Consider the following 14,814-nt stretch of genomic DNA (forward strand, 5'->3'; position numbering starts at 1 on the left):
CCCAGCCCCCCCCCGCTCACAGGGTACCGCTGTAGGGCCGCAGCCCGGCCCCACTCCCGATGCCGACCCCCCCGGGGCTGTACGCTGCCCCTGGGGCGGGACCCCCGGCCCAGAACGGCGGCGGCGCCCGCGCTCCCCCGACCTCCATCTTAGTCACCGTGCGGCCGCGCTGCGCACGCGCGCCGGAAGTGAGACTGCCGCCGGCCACCGTAGTGCGAGGGGCGGGACGGCACCATCTTGGGGGTGACTGGAGAGTGTGAGCGGCGCCATATTGGGAGTGGCGGAAGTGAGGCAGGGCTGAGGGAGCCAAAGGGGGCGTGGTTGGAGGCGTGGTCTGTGCGACTTGACTCCACCCTAAGGCGGGGCCTTGTGCGGAGCGGTCCAATGGGAGCGCAGGGGGTGGTGCGTGGCGGAGGTAACAGGTTGGGGCGGCGGCAGAGGTGTGCGGGGCGGTGCGGAACGGTGAGTGTGGGGCTGGGGTAGGGTATGTGGGGTCCTGGCCCCATGGCGGGGCCCAGAGGGGCTGGGGCATAGGGATCAGGGTCTGCGGGTCTTGTCCTGCCCCATGGCAGAGCATGTAGGGTCTGGGACTGTAGGGGCTGCTGCCCTTAGAGTGTGTTGTGCCCCGTATTGGAGCCTATTGGGTTTGGGGCCATAGGGGTCGGGGTCTGTGCAGCCTCTCCTGCCCCATGGCAGAGTCCATAGGGGCCAGAGTCATAGGGGCTGGTGTCTTTGGAACGTGTCCTGCCCTATGATGGAGCATATAGAGGGGCTGGGGTCCATGCAGCGTGTCCTGCCCCATGGCAGAAACCAATGGGGCAGGGCCTATAGGAGTTAGAGTCTGTGGGTCCTGTCCTGCTTTGTGGCAGAGTCTATAGAGCTGGGTCCGTAGGGGCTGCTGCCCTTGGAGCTTGTCCTGCCCCATGGCAGAGACTATAGGAGTGTTGTCTGTGGGGGCTGTTGTCCTTGAAGTGTGCCCTCCCCCATGGTGAAGCCCATAGGGCTGTGCCTGCTGGTGTTGTCCTTCCTGGGTGTGCTGTGCCCTGTGGCAGTGCCTAAAGGGCTGGGCTGTAGGGCTGCTCTTCCGGGGCTGTGCCCTGCCCCATGGCAGAATTTACGGGGATTGAACCCTGCAGCAGGTTCCACAGGGGCTGACTCTGTGCATAGGGGTTGCTTGACCCTGCAGTCCCCATACAGTCCCCATAGGGTCCCCATACAGATCCAATAGGGGCTGGCTCTGTTGGGAGGTGCTCTGCCCTACAGCAGTCCCCATAAGTCCTTGTTCTGGGGTGTGACGTGCCCCATAGCGCATCTCATAGGGTGTCCTCCAGCAGGGGGTCTGCTGTGCTTTGGGTCTTCCCCCTCCATCTATGGGATCTCTCAGGGACCCTCTGTCCCCGATAGCCCCTCCCTGCCCTTGTAGGTGCCCTGCCCCTTCCATAGGGGATCTGCATTTCCTTATAGACCCTCTGGGTCCCCATGCACTCTTCTATAGGGCATGCTGTTCTCCTCCCACAGAGCCCCACTGTGATGTTCCCATAGGCAGTGCTCTGTAGGGCCCCAGAGCCCCACAGATCCCATTCCTGTCCCTTTCAGTACTGCTCTGCTTGTAAATTCCACGCGGCCTTTGTGGCTCCGTCCTTATCTCTGCTGATAAGAGCCACGTCCCAGCCCCAGTCCTCCCACCCCGAGCACCTCTGGGATTGTGAGTCCGCTCCCTCTGGACCTTGTTAGGACTGAGATAATCATTTTGGAGCTGCCCAAGGACAAGCCCCATCCCACAGCGGGGAAACGCGTTGCTCCAGGACATCACTACGTCACTGGGGCCGACCCTTCCCGGCTGCGGGTGGCCGTAACGTGGCACCTCCTGCATCTTTAATGCTGCCCTACTTCGCTCGGCACTCAGCTTCAATGGGAGAGAAATGCCAAATGTGTGCGGGGTGGGACACGATACCTCTGGCCCCAGTGTCCCCAGTGCCACTGGGGTCTTGGTGCCAACAGATCTTGGTGCCAATGGGACGCTAAGTGCCAACTGGCACTGCCCCCATCCCTGTGGTGCAGGGTAGAGCTGCCCGGGTCACCTGTCCCCAGGATAACCCATCCCCGTGCTCCGTGCCCGCTGCTCCAACCCTTTGTTTGGAGTGTGCGGATCGCTCTGGGCTGGGTTCGCTCCCCACCACCCTGACCAGTCGAGCTGGTTTGGAGTGCGGCTTTCAGCTTGAATCCCATAGATAAGGATCCCATAGATAACAATTCTGTAGATAGTGCGGCTTCCAGCTTGGATCCCATAGATAAGGATCCCCTAGATAGTGATGCTATAGACAATGTGATTCCCAGCTTAGATTCCATAGATAACAATCCTACATACAGCACATGTTCCAGCCCTGATCCTGTCAGCAGCAATTCCATACGGTGCATGGCTTCCAGCCCCAATTCCATAGATATCTATCCCGTAGTAGCTCCTTTTCCGGCTTGGATCCCTTAGGCAGTGATCCCATAGAGAGCATGCCTTTCAGTCCTATAGCAATCGATCCCATAGATAACCCCTCTTCCAGCCTGGATGCCATAGATAGTGATCCCGTAGAGGCGCAGCTTCCAGCCCTGATCCTGTAGCTCACCCACCACTTGTGACCCCATTTTGCCCCATTGCAGTTCCTTGCAGCACCTCCTGCTCCTGTTCTGGGGTGGTTTGTGCCTCCGTTCCCAGCATCCTAATGGTGGTGCCAGCGCTCGTGGGCTGTCATTGGGTTGGCAGGCACTGATGGGACGTTGTCGGAGTTGGCCATTGGGGTTGGCCATGGGGATGGCTGCTATCCTAGACCATTGGTGTTGGCCATTAGGGTTGGCTGTGCTCGTGGGCTGCTGGAGTTGGCCGTCAGGGTTGGCTGTCAGCGCTGGCTGTTGGGCTTGGCTGCTTTTGTGGACCATTGAGCTGACCACGGGAGTTGGCCGTTGGGGTTGGCGATTAGTGTTGGCTGTTGGGATTTGCCACGCTCGTGGACCACCGGTTTGTGACCCACTGGCAGCCACCTGTCTGAAGATGGCTTTCTGCAACAGCCACTGGGTTTCAGGGCTGCATGCCCAGTGCAGCGGGGCAAGGAGTGGGACGGGGCCATCAGTCCCCATTGATGATTAACCTGAGTGCTCGGGGAGCGTGGTGACGTCCCTGGGCGTGGGGCAGGACGCGGCCTCGTGACGCGCTCCTGGTTTCGGGTTTCGGCGAACCTTGCGCAGCCCAGGTTTGTCGGGGTTGCGGGCAGGGCGCTGTCAGCGCACAGAGCCGCTCAGACTTTGTCCCTGTTGAGCAATCAGCACTGCAGGTGGAGCAGAGCTTTTGGTGCAAAGAGCCCGAAGCCCAGAAAACAGGCAGAAAAAAAGAGATTTTTGTGCTCGGATCCCGCTGTCCCCGTTCCCGTGCCACAGACTGGGACGTGCGGTGCTGATGGCCTTCCCCTCCCGGCGCTGCCCGCCTGTTGCACAACAGCTCTGTGGGTTGCGGTGCCCACAAAGGGCCCTTTGTGCTCCCTATCTGCATGAGCGGAGCTGGCCGCCTGCCACGCGCGGCCGCGGGGACCCACGGGCAGAGCCGAGTGCCGTTGTGCTCCGTGGGCAAAGTGCCCCCGGGGACCACAAATGGGGTCCCCCTTTTTGTCGCCCTGATTTGCACTGCGATCCCCTCCCGGGGGCTGTGCGCGGCCGTGGGGTCAGTGCTGCGTTCCTGTGTTGGAATGCGATCTGTTCCCCTTTATCTGAGCACTGGAGCCCGGCCAGGATGGGGAATTCTCGGGGATTAGTGCTCACCTGCTCCTGGCTCGAGCTGTGGGGCTGACCCACTGCGTGCCCATGGAGGAAAAGAATCTGTCCTCACTGCTGCATCCCATGGGGTGGCCATAGGGTGGCAGTGGGGTGGAAATGGGGACATCATAGGTGTAGAGTGACTGTAGCGACACTGTGACCACGGGGTGGCAATGAGTGCATCATGACCGTGGGGTGGCAATGGGGAAATGGTGCCCATGGGGTGACCTTAATGACACAGTGTTCATGGGGAAACCATGACCGTGGGGTGGCCATGGGTTGCCCATAAAGACTCAATGGCCATGGGGTAGCCATAGGTTGACCATAGGGTGACCACGGGATGACCACGGGGACATTTGGGATCTGGTGCCAGTCTTGTTACTGTGATGCCTTGTGGGGACAACGCACTCATGGCAGCAGCCCACGTCCCCATGGCCGCCCCACTGAGTGCCAGGTGCTATCACCTCCGCCATCTGCTCAGGGCTGGTTCCCTGCTGGGGCCGAGCTTGGCACCCACCCTCTGCCATGTGTTGGGGTTGGCAAAACCTCAGCGCCGGCACCGTGGGGTCCCAGTGGCCATTTGTGCTCTGCAGTGTGCCCGGAGCTGAGGCTTTGGGGTGGGCATGGGGGCAGATGTAGGGGCTGCAGGGGGGTGACATTGAGACCAAAAGCTGAAAACGTGGGATGTTGGTGCCGTTCTCCCTTTCTTTGTACGTGCGGGACGTGGTGACCCCGGCTCTGTGCCACTATCCCATGGCCGTGCGCTGAGTGCGGTGCCCGCGGTGCTGCTCGCGGCGCAGTTATTTTGGGCAGCGCACGGAGCTGCCGGCACTGGAGGCAGTGGTGGAGGAGCGCAGCGCTGTGGGGCCGGGGCTGCCTGGGGCTCTCCCGTCGCTCTGCATCAGTCCCGACGGAGCTCCCGGCGCTGCGGTGACCGCGGTTCGCTGGTGGCGGAGGGCGAGCGAAGGACATCGGTGAGTGCCGGCTGCCAGTGATGCGCGGGGTCGGTCTGGCCCCATGGGGTCGGAGCTGCGTGGGGCTGGGGGTGCTGCGTGGGGCTGGCGGTCTGCAGGTGCTTTCTGTGAGTATTTCGCTGTCGGCTCGATCCGGGGAAGGGGCTCTGTCTGTGCAGTGACCACAGCGGGATCGGGGGCTGTGCTGTGCGTGGGAGCAGAGCCACCGGGTCCCCAGCCCTATGGGGTCTCCTCCCTGCCTTGGGTCTGCATCTGTCCTGTGGGGCCATGTCCTCCCTACGGGACAATGTCTGTTGTATGGTGTGTGTCCACTTCATGGGGCCACGTTTGCCCTATGAGCCAGCATCCTCTCTTTGGAGCAATGTCCTCACAGTGGGTCTCCATACCCCTATGGGGCCATGCCTGTCCCAGTGAGGCTGCGTTCCCACTGTGGGACCACATCTGTCCTATGGGGACATGTCAGCCATACAGGGCTGCATCCCGACAGCGCTGGGGGGCACAGACCATGGGTCCCACTGTGACTCTGCCCTCTCCCCAGAACGGCAGCACCGCACCTGGCATGGAGCGTGCAGGAGAGAAGCAGAGCCCTGTGGACTATGGGGTCCAGATCCGCTTCATCAATGACCTCCAGGAGCCCAAGAAGGCCCCAAAGGCGCGTGCCAAGCCGGGCTCCTACGGGGTGGCCGTGCGCGTGCAGGGCATCGCGGGGCAGCCCTTCGTCGTCCTCAACAGTGGTGATAAGGGCGGCGACTCCTTTGGGGTGCAGATCAAGGGCGACAGCTCCTACCCTGCAGGAACCCCCAGCACACGGCACCCAGAGCTGCCCCATGAGCCGGACCTCCCCGAGAACCCCTATGTGCACCCACAGCCTTCCTACAGCATGTCGGATGAAGAGCACGGTGCCGCCCCAGTGCCCACCCGGCACAAACCCCGTAGCAAGATGGGGTCTGAGCTGCGCCGGACGCGGTCCCACGGCAACCTGCTGGCCGCCACCGATGCACCCATGGCCCCCGGCTCCAGAAGCAGCAGCACGCTGAGCATTGCCCACGCCACACACCGCGAAGGCTCCGGGTTTGGGGTCACCCCCTCAGACTCAGAGAGCCCGGGGTCGCAGCACGCGGGTGGTGACATTGACACCGAACCACTCTCCTCGGTGAACTCGCTCATCAGTAAGTTTGATGGCAAGGTGCAGCAGCGTGGCCGCGCGGCACGGCGGTCCCGCGTGGCCCCGGAGGAGAGGAAGCGCTCGCAGAGCCTGGACGCCCGCAGCACCGTTCCCGATGGCCGCACCGTGAGCGCACCGTCCCCACTGCCCACCGGGGCGGGCAGGAGCACGGCGGTGAATCGTGGCACTGAGGAGCGGCCGCAGAGCAAAGCCCAGACAGAGCTGCAGGTACAGGGGGTGTTGGGTGGTGGTGGCACCGCTCAGTGGTCCCGTGGCCATGGGGTGGGCGCGGAACCCCCGTGAGGGATTGAGATCTCTGTCCCGCTGGCAGCTGAAGTCAACACCGGACCTGCTGCGGGACCAGCAGGAGGTGGCCCAGCCCGGCAGCAGCGAGGACCCCAAGGAGCTCATCTATGGGATCCTGAAGGAGGGGTGAGCGTCCCCAGACCTGGGTGTGGCCGTGCCCCATTGTGGGGTGGCTGGGAATGGCGATGCTGCTTGGTTGGGTGTCAGTGGGTTGGGAACGAAGCAGTTGATGCCACGTGGTTGAGTGCTGAGGATTTGGGGGATGGCAGCAGTGAAGTGCTTTGGGTGCCCTATCCTTCCTGTGCCCATCCCACTCCATCCCATACCCAACGTGTTTCCTCTGCCACAACATCCCCAGGAGCAGGGACAGCGGCGCGATGCTGAAGAGGAAGGCTGCGCTGGTGCTGGAGAAGCTGCAGGAGGTGGCGGTGAGCGGGTTACAGGGAGGGTTATGGTTCTGGGACACGGGGGGTGATGCTGAGCCCAGGTGTCCCCAGGCGCCCACCAAGGGGACGGCGTGCTCCCAGCCCCAGCACCACGCTTTGGCCCAGAAGGTGGAGGAGCTGCAGAAGAGGTTGGACGAGGAGAGCAAGGTAAGGTTGGTGGGTGGAGGTGGGTGTCCCATGGGTATGGCTGTCATTGTCACCACCATCCCCTCCGTGCAGCTCCGCCAGAAGCTGGAGCTGACCAAGGACCACGGCACCACGCGGGCGCTGGAGGAGGCCCAGGAGGAGAGTGGGCGGCTGCGGGCAGCGCTGGAGAGGAGAATACAGGAGCTGCAGAGGAGCACGAAGGAGTAAGGGCTGCACAGGGCCTGCGCCAGGCAGTGGTGTCCCCGCGATGTCCCCATCTGGCGGTGCGGAGCTCGCCGTCCTTTCAGCTGTAGATGTGGTCTGGGTTCCCCTCTCCATCAGTGGGCTCCGAGGGCTCTGTTGTGCGTTACGGGGTCTCAGGGCCGGTGTCCCCGCAGGCTCGGGGAGGCAAAGGCGGCACAGGCTCGGGCAGAGGAGCAGCTGAAAGCAGCGCGCGCAGAGATGAGGACAGCACCAGACACCGACACTCTGTACAAGGTACATGGCCACGTGCACTACTCCACAACCATCCTTCACTGTGCCACCAACCACGGGGACCTCTGTGTTCTAGGAGCTGGAGGAGGCCCGGGAGGAGCTGGAGGAGGCCCTGAGCTCCCGGCAGCGGTTGGAGGAGCACCTGCGTCTGCGGGAACGGGAGCTGACGGCACTGAAAGGGGCTCTGAAGGAGGAGGTGGCCAACCACGACCGCGAGCTGGAGCGCGTACGGCTGCAGTGCCACAGCGACATGGAGCAGCTCCGGCGCAGCGTGGAGGACATCTCGCAGGTGAGGACCCGTGTCCTCACATCCCCCATTTGTACGCAATGATGAGGTTCTGTGTCATGCTCCATCTCGCTGTGCTCTGTCCCTGGGGGAGCCTGGAGCTATCAGTGCTGCCTGATGCCTCGGGGCGACCCGTGTCCTTGGGCCACCTCCTGGGGGGCTGCTTTGAGTGGTGTTAAACCAGGCAGAGCCTCAGCATCCCCAGAGAGGATCTGAGCATCCCTGGGTACGGTCTGAGCATCCTCAGGGCAGAGAATCCCCAGGCAGAGCTTGAGCATCCTTAGGAGCATCCCTAGAGAACCCCCTGGCAGAACATCCCTGGGCAGGGTCTGAGCATCCTTAGGAGCATCCTTGGGGCATCACTGCAGCATCCCTGGGCAGGGGCTCAGCATTCCTGGAGCATCCCCAGAGAGGGTCTCAGCATCCCCCAAGGACTCCCACTCCAAGTGCTCCCCCCCGTTCCCCAGAACCGGGCTGACCTGGAGTCAGAGAAGCAGAAGATTGGCGCAGTGGTGCGGAACCTTCAGCGTGAACTGGAGGAGAGCGCAGAGGAGACGGGGCATTGGAGGGAGATGTTTCAGCGGAACAAGGATGAGCTGCGCGCTGCCAAGCAGGAGTGCGTCCTGGCAAATCGGGGCATGCTCTGGGCCGGGGGGGTTGCCGGCCCCCTCCATCCCATACTCCCGTTCCCAGACTGCTGCAGGTGAAGATGGAGCGGGAGGAGTTCGAGGAGGAGCTGCGGGAGCTGCGGGAGCGCTTCACGGCTGCACGGGAGGAGGTGGAGAGGGCGCGGAGCAGCGCAGCTGACCCCGGAGAGATGGAAGCGCTGCGCACGGTGCGTAGCAAAGCGGGGATCTGGGTACCGTGTGCGACCCGTCAGGGTCCCTGAGCCCATTCCATCCCCAGGAGCTGCGCCGGGCGCGAGAGGCACAGTGGGAGCTGGCGCAGGAGAAGGAGCAGCAGGAGGAGGTGGTGCGGCAGCGGGAAGAGGAGCTGCAGGCGCTGCGCAGCACTGTGCGGGACGAGGCCCAGAGCCACAGCGGAGCCATAGAGCAGTGCCACCGTGACATGGAGCGGCTGCGAGAGGAGAGGGACGAAGCTGTCAGGGTGAGGGGTGGGATGGGGATGGTGTGGGGAGGGGGACAGGAACGGGGACGGAGTAGGGACAGGAATGGGGACAGTGTGAGGAGGGGGACAGGGACAGGGATGGGGATGGTGTGGGGGTGGGATGGGAGTGGGGGTGGTGATGGCGTTGGGGTGAAGAGGATGGAGATTGAATGAGATTGGGATGGGATGGGGAATGGCTCAGTGCTGCCCAACCATGAGCCAAGGGGCAATCTCACCATGCTGCTGCAATGGGACCCCAGTTTCACCGCATATCTCCTGGGCTAGGCTGGTGGCCATGAGGCCAGGTGGCCCACCCTGTTGTGTGGCTGTGTTGCAGGCGAAGGTTTCCCTGGAGAGCGAGAGGGAGGCAGCGGAGGCGGCACTGCGGGAGCTGCAGGAGCAGCATGAGGAGCTGAGGAGGAAGGTGCAGGGCTTGGAGACGCAGCTGAAAGACTACGAGCGCATGGGGGAAAACTGGGAGGGCTCCCAGGCCCGGCTCCGCGAGAAGGTCACCAAACTGGAGGTACCTGGGCTGGGCTGAAGGACGCGGGGTTTGGGGAGATGAGGTTGTTTGGGGAATGTGAAGTCTTAGAGGAAAGCAGATGGCACCAGAGGGACAATGGGGACACTGGGAGAGGGGGGGAATGTTGGGGGACTTTGGGACATCTGGGGGATGTGTGGGGACATGGGACAATGCAGGTGGCACCTGGGGGACACTGGGAGATATGAGGAATACTGGGGACACTGGGGGGCATCTGGGGATGTGAGGTCACAGAGGGAAGCAAATGGCACCGGGGGGACACTGGGAAACATGGGGGATAGTGCCATCCTCCCTCCCTCCCAGGCAGAGCGCAGGCGCGCGGAGGAGTCATTGGGTGAAGCCACGGACCGTGAGCAGGAGCTGCTGCGGATGCAGCGGACGCTGGAGACGCGTCTAGACGAGGCGCAGAGGGGAATGGCGCGGCTGACGCAGGAGCAGCGGGAGCTGAGCGCGTCCCTCCAGGACGAGCAGAGGCAGAAGGAGCAGCTGAAGCGTGCAAAGAACGAGCTGGAAGAGCAGAAGCGGCTGCTGGACCGCAGCACCGAGAAACTGAACAGAGAGGTGGGGAGCGCCCGCACCTTATCGCCCCATCGCCCAATCGATGGGGTGTGGGTGGAGGGCGGTGGTCCTCATGGATCCCGTCCAGGTTGGGGTATCCCATGGCTTGCTGGTCTCAGAGATGCCCTGGCCAGGGTAGGGCATGGGTGCAGCGCTGCAGGGCTCTGCCCCACTCTTTAGATGTGCTCATCCCCCTGTTTTGATCCTTCCCTGTTGTGTTGGGATGTCCCTCTTTGTGTTCATGCTCCCTAAATCCATGCTGTCCCCATGGATCTATGTCCAGGGACGCATTGTCCCTTGCACTTTGGGACACTTGTACCTACGCATCCCAGTGCCTTCCAGCTCCCATCCAATGGGCTCCTGCCCATCGCAATGGGGCAGCAATGTCCTCCTAAGCCCACATCCCCCTTCCCACCTCTGGTCCCACTGTTCTCCTGCAGCTGGAGCAGATGACAGAGGAGTCCAACCGCTCGCTGGCCGCGCTCAAGGCTCAGCTGGAGGAATGCAAGGAGAAATCCCGCAAGGAGATCACTGATTCCCAAAAACAAGCCAAGGACCGCAGTGCCGAGGTGGAGAAGATGCAGTTCAGTGTAGGACGGCTGCAGGACGAGGTACAGCAGGGACTGGTGGCCATGGCCCAGCTATGGCCCAGGTGGCCGTGGGGCTGCTATCTCCACACTGCGTCTCACCACTGTCCCCAGGTCGCCAGGCTGAAGCAGGCGCTGCAGGACAGCCAGGCAGAGCGGGATGGCGCGCTGCTGGAGCGGGACGTGATGCTGCAGCGCCTGCGTGGCCTTGAGGAGGAGGCGGATGCCAAGAGGCGCTCCCAGGACGACCGCTCGCGGCAGCTCAAGGCACTGGAGGTGGGTTGGGACACTGGAAAAATGGATTGCTGGCACACAAAGAGTGAGGTTGTGGCATCTCCTGAAATCTGGAGTCACAGGTAACCAAAAATCCAGGGGTGCTGCTGCCCAAAGAGTGGGTCGCTGGCAGGCAAGATCCTGGGGTTGGGGCAACCAAAAACCAATGTGGTCATAGTTGCCCAAAAACTGGGTTGGGGCACCCAAAATTCAGGGTCAGACTGCCTGAAAATGGGGATCAGGGCGCCTAAAAACCAATGGGGTTGTTGGCACCCAAAGAATGGGTCACTGGCACCCAAAACTGGGGTTGGGACACCCAAAAATCCAGGGTTTTTGGTGCCCAAAATCCTTGGTTGGGGCACCCAAAAACAGGGGTCATTGCACCCAAAAACTGGGTTGGGGTGCCCAAAAACCTGGGGTCACTGGTGCCCAAAGAATGGGTTGTTGGGACCCAAAATCTGGGATCAGGGTGCCTGAAAACCAGTCATTGGTGCCCAAAATCCTGGGGTTAGGGCACCCAAATATATGGGGTCGTTGGCACCCCGAAACTAGGATTGGGACACCTAAAAACTGGGTCGTTGGCTTCCAAAACCTAATGGGGTGGTTGTCACCTGAAAACTGGGGTCGTTGGTGCCCAAAACGAGGGTTGGGACACCTGAAAAATCAAATGGAGCTGAGGCACCCCAAAAAAACAACAGGGTCACAGTGCCCAAAAACCAAGTGCAGTCGCAGTGCCCAAAAAATCCAGGTTGGGGTTCCCAAAACTGGGTCACCGGCACCCAAGGAATTGGGTGTGGTGCCTGAAATCCACCAGACTCATTGGTGCCCAAAATCTGGGATCGTGGTGCCCCAAAAACCAGCCCCTGGCACACAAAAGCCAACTTCTGGCACCCCAAAACCAGCAGGTCCGTGTTGCCCCAAAAAGCATCCTGTGGCACCCAGACCCACACCTCCACCCGCTCCCTGCAGTGCTGAGCACTGACAGCAAGGGGCAGAGCGTGCTCAGTCATCCTGCAGCTGCATGGGGCGGCGGTGCCGCCAGAGTGCACCCATTTTTCTGGCCCCGCCCAATGAAACCCCACAAATGGCAGTGGAGGGCCCTTCTCCCACCAGCCCGGTGCCCTCCCGATGCGGTGGGGCCGGCGCTGACCCCCCGTCTGCCTGCAGGAGAAGTCCAAGCGCCTGGAGGAGGAGCTGGAGGAGGAGCGAAGCACGGCTGAGCTGCTGACCGAGCGCGTCAACCGCAGTCGCGACCAGGTAGGGCGGCCAGCGGAAATCCCATGAGCATGATGCAAAAACAATGCCCAAAATTACGGAGGGAGGTTGGTGTTTGTGCAGGAAGTTGAGGCTGTCAGCTCCCAATTAACCCAACTGCTCATTAGCTTCAAAGCCAGAGCTGACGCAGGAGCTATGGCATTGGTGGCGTTGGCGTTGCCGATGGGTTGCGGGAGCTACGGCCCCATTGCTCGCAGCGCTCCAGGGGGTGGACAGGGACGTTCCAGCCCCATGGGGCTGAGCTTTGGCGTGGGTTTTCCCATTTTTCATCCCCAGAAGGAGCACATCCCAGCAGAGCTATGGCTGAACCTCCCAGCACTGCAGCATTGGCTTGGCCAGTGGATGGTCCCGTTGCTTGTAGGGGCATTCTGGGCCCCAGGGGCACACTGTGGGGCTAGGGACTGGGGAGGGGGGTGGGTGATTTCCGTGGGTTTCCCATTTTTCATCTCCAAACTGGGCACATCCCAGCGGAGCTTTGCCTCACATGTCCTCAATTTGTCCAAATTGAGCAATGCAGTGTGTAGGTGGCAGTGAAACCGGAGTATGGCTCTGACAGAGTCACTGTGTGACTTCTAAGGCCGTTCACTTATCATTTAGGCAACGCTGCACAAAATCCCATTCCCACAACTTTAAAATAACTGCCAGAGTGGTATGGTTGGCCCTGGATGAGCCCTGGGGCGTTGGGTTTGATCCATTGGTGCACCAAATCCATTCTGGCCCCAAGCACGGCCACACTGCGGTGCCTGAAGGTCCCCGCTCCCAGTCCAACCAGTTAAACCCTCCAGTGGAGAATTGCAGCCCGCACACCCAGGGGTGGGAGGTGTGGCAGCTGCTTGTTAGGAATAGAAAGAGGACAGCTAATTGGGGAGGGAGCCAGCAGCCTCTCGTTGGGGTGTGTGACATGGGATCAGGGCTGGCACTGCGGTGACCAAAGCTGTGGCCAACGTCCCCACCCCCAGATTGACCAGCTGCGTGCTGAGCTGCTGCAGGAGCGCTCGAGCCGCCAGGACCTGGAGTGCGACAAGGTCTCGCTGGAGCGCCAGGTGGGCACTGGGGACCACGTTTCTCATCCTTCCATGCCCTGAGTGATGGGAACGCAATGGCGGGACGGGCACTGAGCTCCGCACTGTGCCATTATGCTGCACCCCAGGCACCTCCCGATGCCCACGTCCCTCTGCGCAGATAATTACCACTGTAAAACCATCCTCATCGTGGGCACTCCTTGGGAGAGGTTTCTGGGGCGGGGTCTCCACCAGTGGCCCTGCCATCCTCCCCAGAGGCTGGTGTTGACCTGGTGGCTGAGGCTGGGGTTGAGCTGACCTGGTGGCCAAGGCTCAGATTGACCTGGTGGCCTCTGGTGGCCCCCGTGTTCCCTTCTCCCCAGAACAAGGAGCTGAAGAGCCGCCTGGCCAGCTCCGAGGGCATGCAGAAGGCAGGCGGCTCCGTCTCACAGCTGGAAGCACGCCTGGAGGAGCTGCAGGACCGGCTGCAGGCTGAGGAGAGGTAGTGGCCCCGTTGTCCCCACCGCCACCATGGGCCAACCACGCCATCAGGTCCTCACCCCCCACCTCCTGTCAGGGAGAAGAGCGTCCTCCAGTCCTCCAACCGCAAGCTGGAGCGCAAAGTGAAGGAGCTGACCATCCAGATCGATGACGAGCGGCAGCATGTCAATGACCAGAAGGACCAGGTGGGCGGTGGGCACATGGCCACCCGTGGCCATGGGTTGGTGGCCGTTGTCCCAGCAGCCATTGGGTAGTGGTGGCCCTATGGCCATGGGTTGGTGGCCATCGAGAGCCGTGTCCCCGCAGCTGAGCCTGCGCGTGAAGGCGCTGAAGCGGCAGGTGGACGAGGCCGAGGAGGAGATCGAGCGGCTGGAGGCCGCCCGCAAGAAGGCGCAGCGGGAGCTGGAGGAACAGCACGAGCTCAACGAGCAGCTGCAGGGCCGTGTCAAGGCGCTGGAGAAAGATGCCTGGTATGGGGAGGGGCGGCCCCAGGGCCTCGCCGTGCTCCACTGCCCCATGGATGGGCCCCAAGGCCTCGCCGTGCCCCATGGCCCGACCAGCCCTCTCCCCCTCCCCAGGCGCAGAGCCGCCCGCGCGGCTGCCGACTCCTCACTGCAGGACGATGCGCTCAGCTCCGATGAGGACCTGGACAGCGCCTACGGACCCTCCTCCATCACTTCACTGCTCAACGAGGCCAACCTGCAGACTAGCTCCTGCTGAGCCCCACGGAGCCCCCAGGGCTGCAGGAACTGCTCAGAGACCTCTGCCCCACGGGCGTCTGCCATCGGCCCTCTTCCTCTTCGTGGCTTTTTGGCCGCTGGTGGCTGTGGGGATAGAGCCCGTGGTCCCCAGGGAGCACCACTGCCCCTCAGCTCCCATTTATTTTTATATGCAATTGTCTCCCTCATTCCTCCCCGCTCTTTTCCCTCTCAAAGTGCTATTTTCAATAAAACCACTCCAACCCCGGTGGTGCCCATGGCGGCGGTGCAGGACTGGGGCGCGGGTTGGGGGCATGTGGCTCCCTCCTGCCGGGCTGGGACTGGCCCCGAGATACATCCTCATTATCACTAATTAACGAGAATGGGAGCTGTGCCAGGTGCTAATTAGCGCCGTTGTGTTGATTGGCAGTGGTTACCGCAGTTCCCCTCTGTGGCCTCCAGCAGAGCCACGCTGGCGCTGTCCCTGTGCCGCCTCTGTCCCCACTGCCTCAGTTTCCCCACATGCACTCAGTGTGGTGGCACTGGAGCCACGGGGGCCCCATCCTGTCCCAGTGCCATAGGTCGGACCCAGCACCCAGCCCAGCACCCACTGCGGCACAACCAGTCGGGCTCCTCCTGGCAGCGCTGCACTGCACTGCGCACTGGAGCCGTTGGGCTCC

The 14,814-nt window shown here is 62.2% G+C and overlaps 2 protein-coding genes across 5 annotated transcripts in view; one reads left to right on the plus strand and one right to left on the minus strand.

The window, feature by feature from the left end:
- The window catches only part of PSMB4 (proteasome subunit beta 4), a 2,661-nt gene extending 2,479 nt beyond the window's left edge, over window positions 1-182 (minus strand). Inside the window, exon 1 of the mRNA XM_021376533.1 lies at window positions 21-182. Coding sequence (XP_021232208.1) covers window positions 21-148 — 128 coding nt within the window. The 5' untranslated portion in view covers window positions 149-182. The remainder of the gene's footprint in view (window positions 1-20) is intronic.
- CGN (cingulin) lies at window positions 342-14,402 on the plus strand. 4 transcript variants are annotated; one of them, XM_021376531.1, is made up of 21 exons: window positions 342-462; window positions 5,308-6,162; window positions 6,266-6,366; window positions 6,599-6,668; window positions 6,738-6,833; window positions 6,906-7,036; window positions 7,211-7,310; window positions 7,384-7,596; window positions 8,061-8,209; window positions 8,287-8,428; window positions 8,500-8,700; window positions 9,038-9,223; window positions 9,545-9,802; window positions 10,240-10,410; window positions 10,501-10,662; window positions 11,827-11,916; window positions 12,894-12,977; window positions 13,319-13,437; window positions 13,513-13,621; window positions 13,743-13,906; window positions 14,015-14,402. In XM_021376531.1, exons 1-21 carry the CDS (start codon window positions 385-387, stop codon window positions 14,154-14,156), a joined length of 3,621 nt encoding a protein of 1,206 aa, XP_021232206.1. In that variant the 5' UTR covers window positions 342-384; the 3' UTR covers window positions 14,157-14,402. The 4 variants fall into 4 exon arrangements, with proteins under 4 accessions (XP_021232206.1, XP_021232207.1, XP_021232204.1 ...); XM_021376532.1 differs by lacking the exon at window positions 342-462 and adding an exon at window positions 478-4,769; XM_021376529.1 differs by lacking the exon at window positions 342-462 and having other exon boundaries at window positions 478-6,162.

This window comes from Numida meleagris, chromosome 24, assembly GCF_002078875.1.
Source record: "Numida meleagris isolate 19003 breed g44 Domestic line chromosome 24, NumMel1.0, whole genome shotgun sequence".
Classification (NCBI taxonomy): Eukaryota; Metazoa; Chordata; class Aves; order Galliformes; family Numididae; genus Numida; species Numida meleagris.

Excerpts from the sequence above, each read along its gene's own strand:
- CGN (XM_021376529.1), top strand. The coding sequence starts at position 4,813 with ATGGGGTCGGAGCTGCGTGGGGCTGGGGGTGCTGCGTGGGGCTGGCGG. Across the intron at positions 8,429-8,499 it reads AGATGGAAGCGCTGCGCACG|GAGCTGCGCCGGGCGCGAGA; the intron begins GTGCGTAGCAAA and ends TTCCATCCCCAG. Across the intron at positions 13,622-13,742 it reads TCAATGACCAGAAGGACCAG|CTGAGCCTGCGCGTGAAGGC; the intron begins GTGGGCGGTGGG and ends GTGTCCCCGCAG.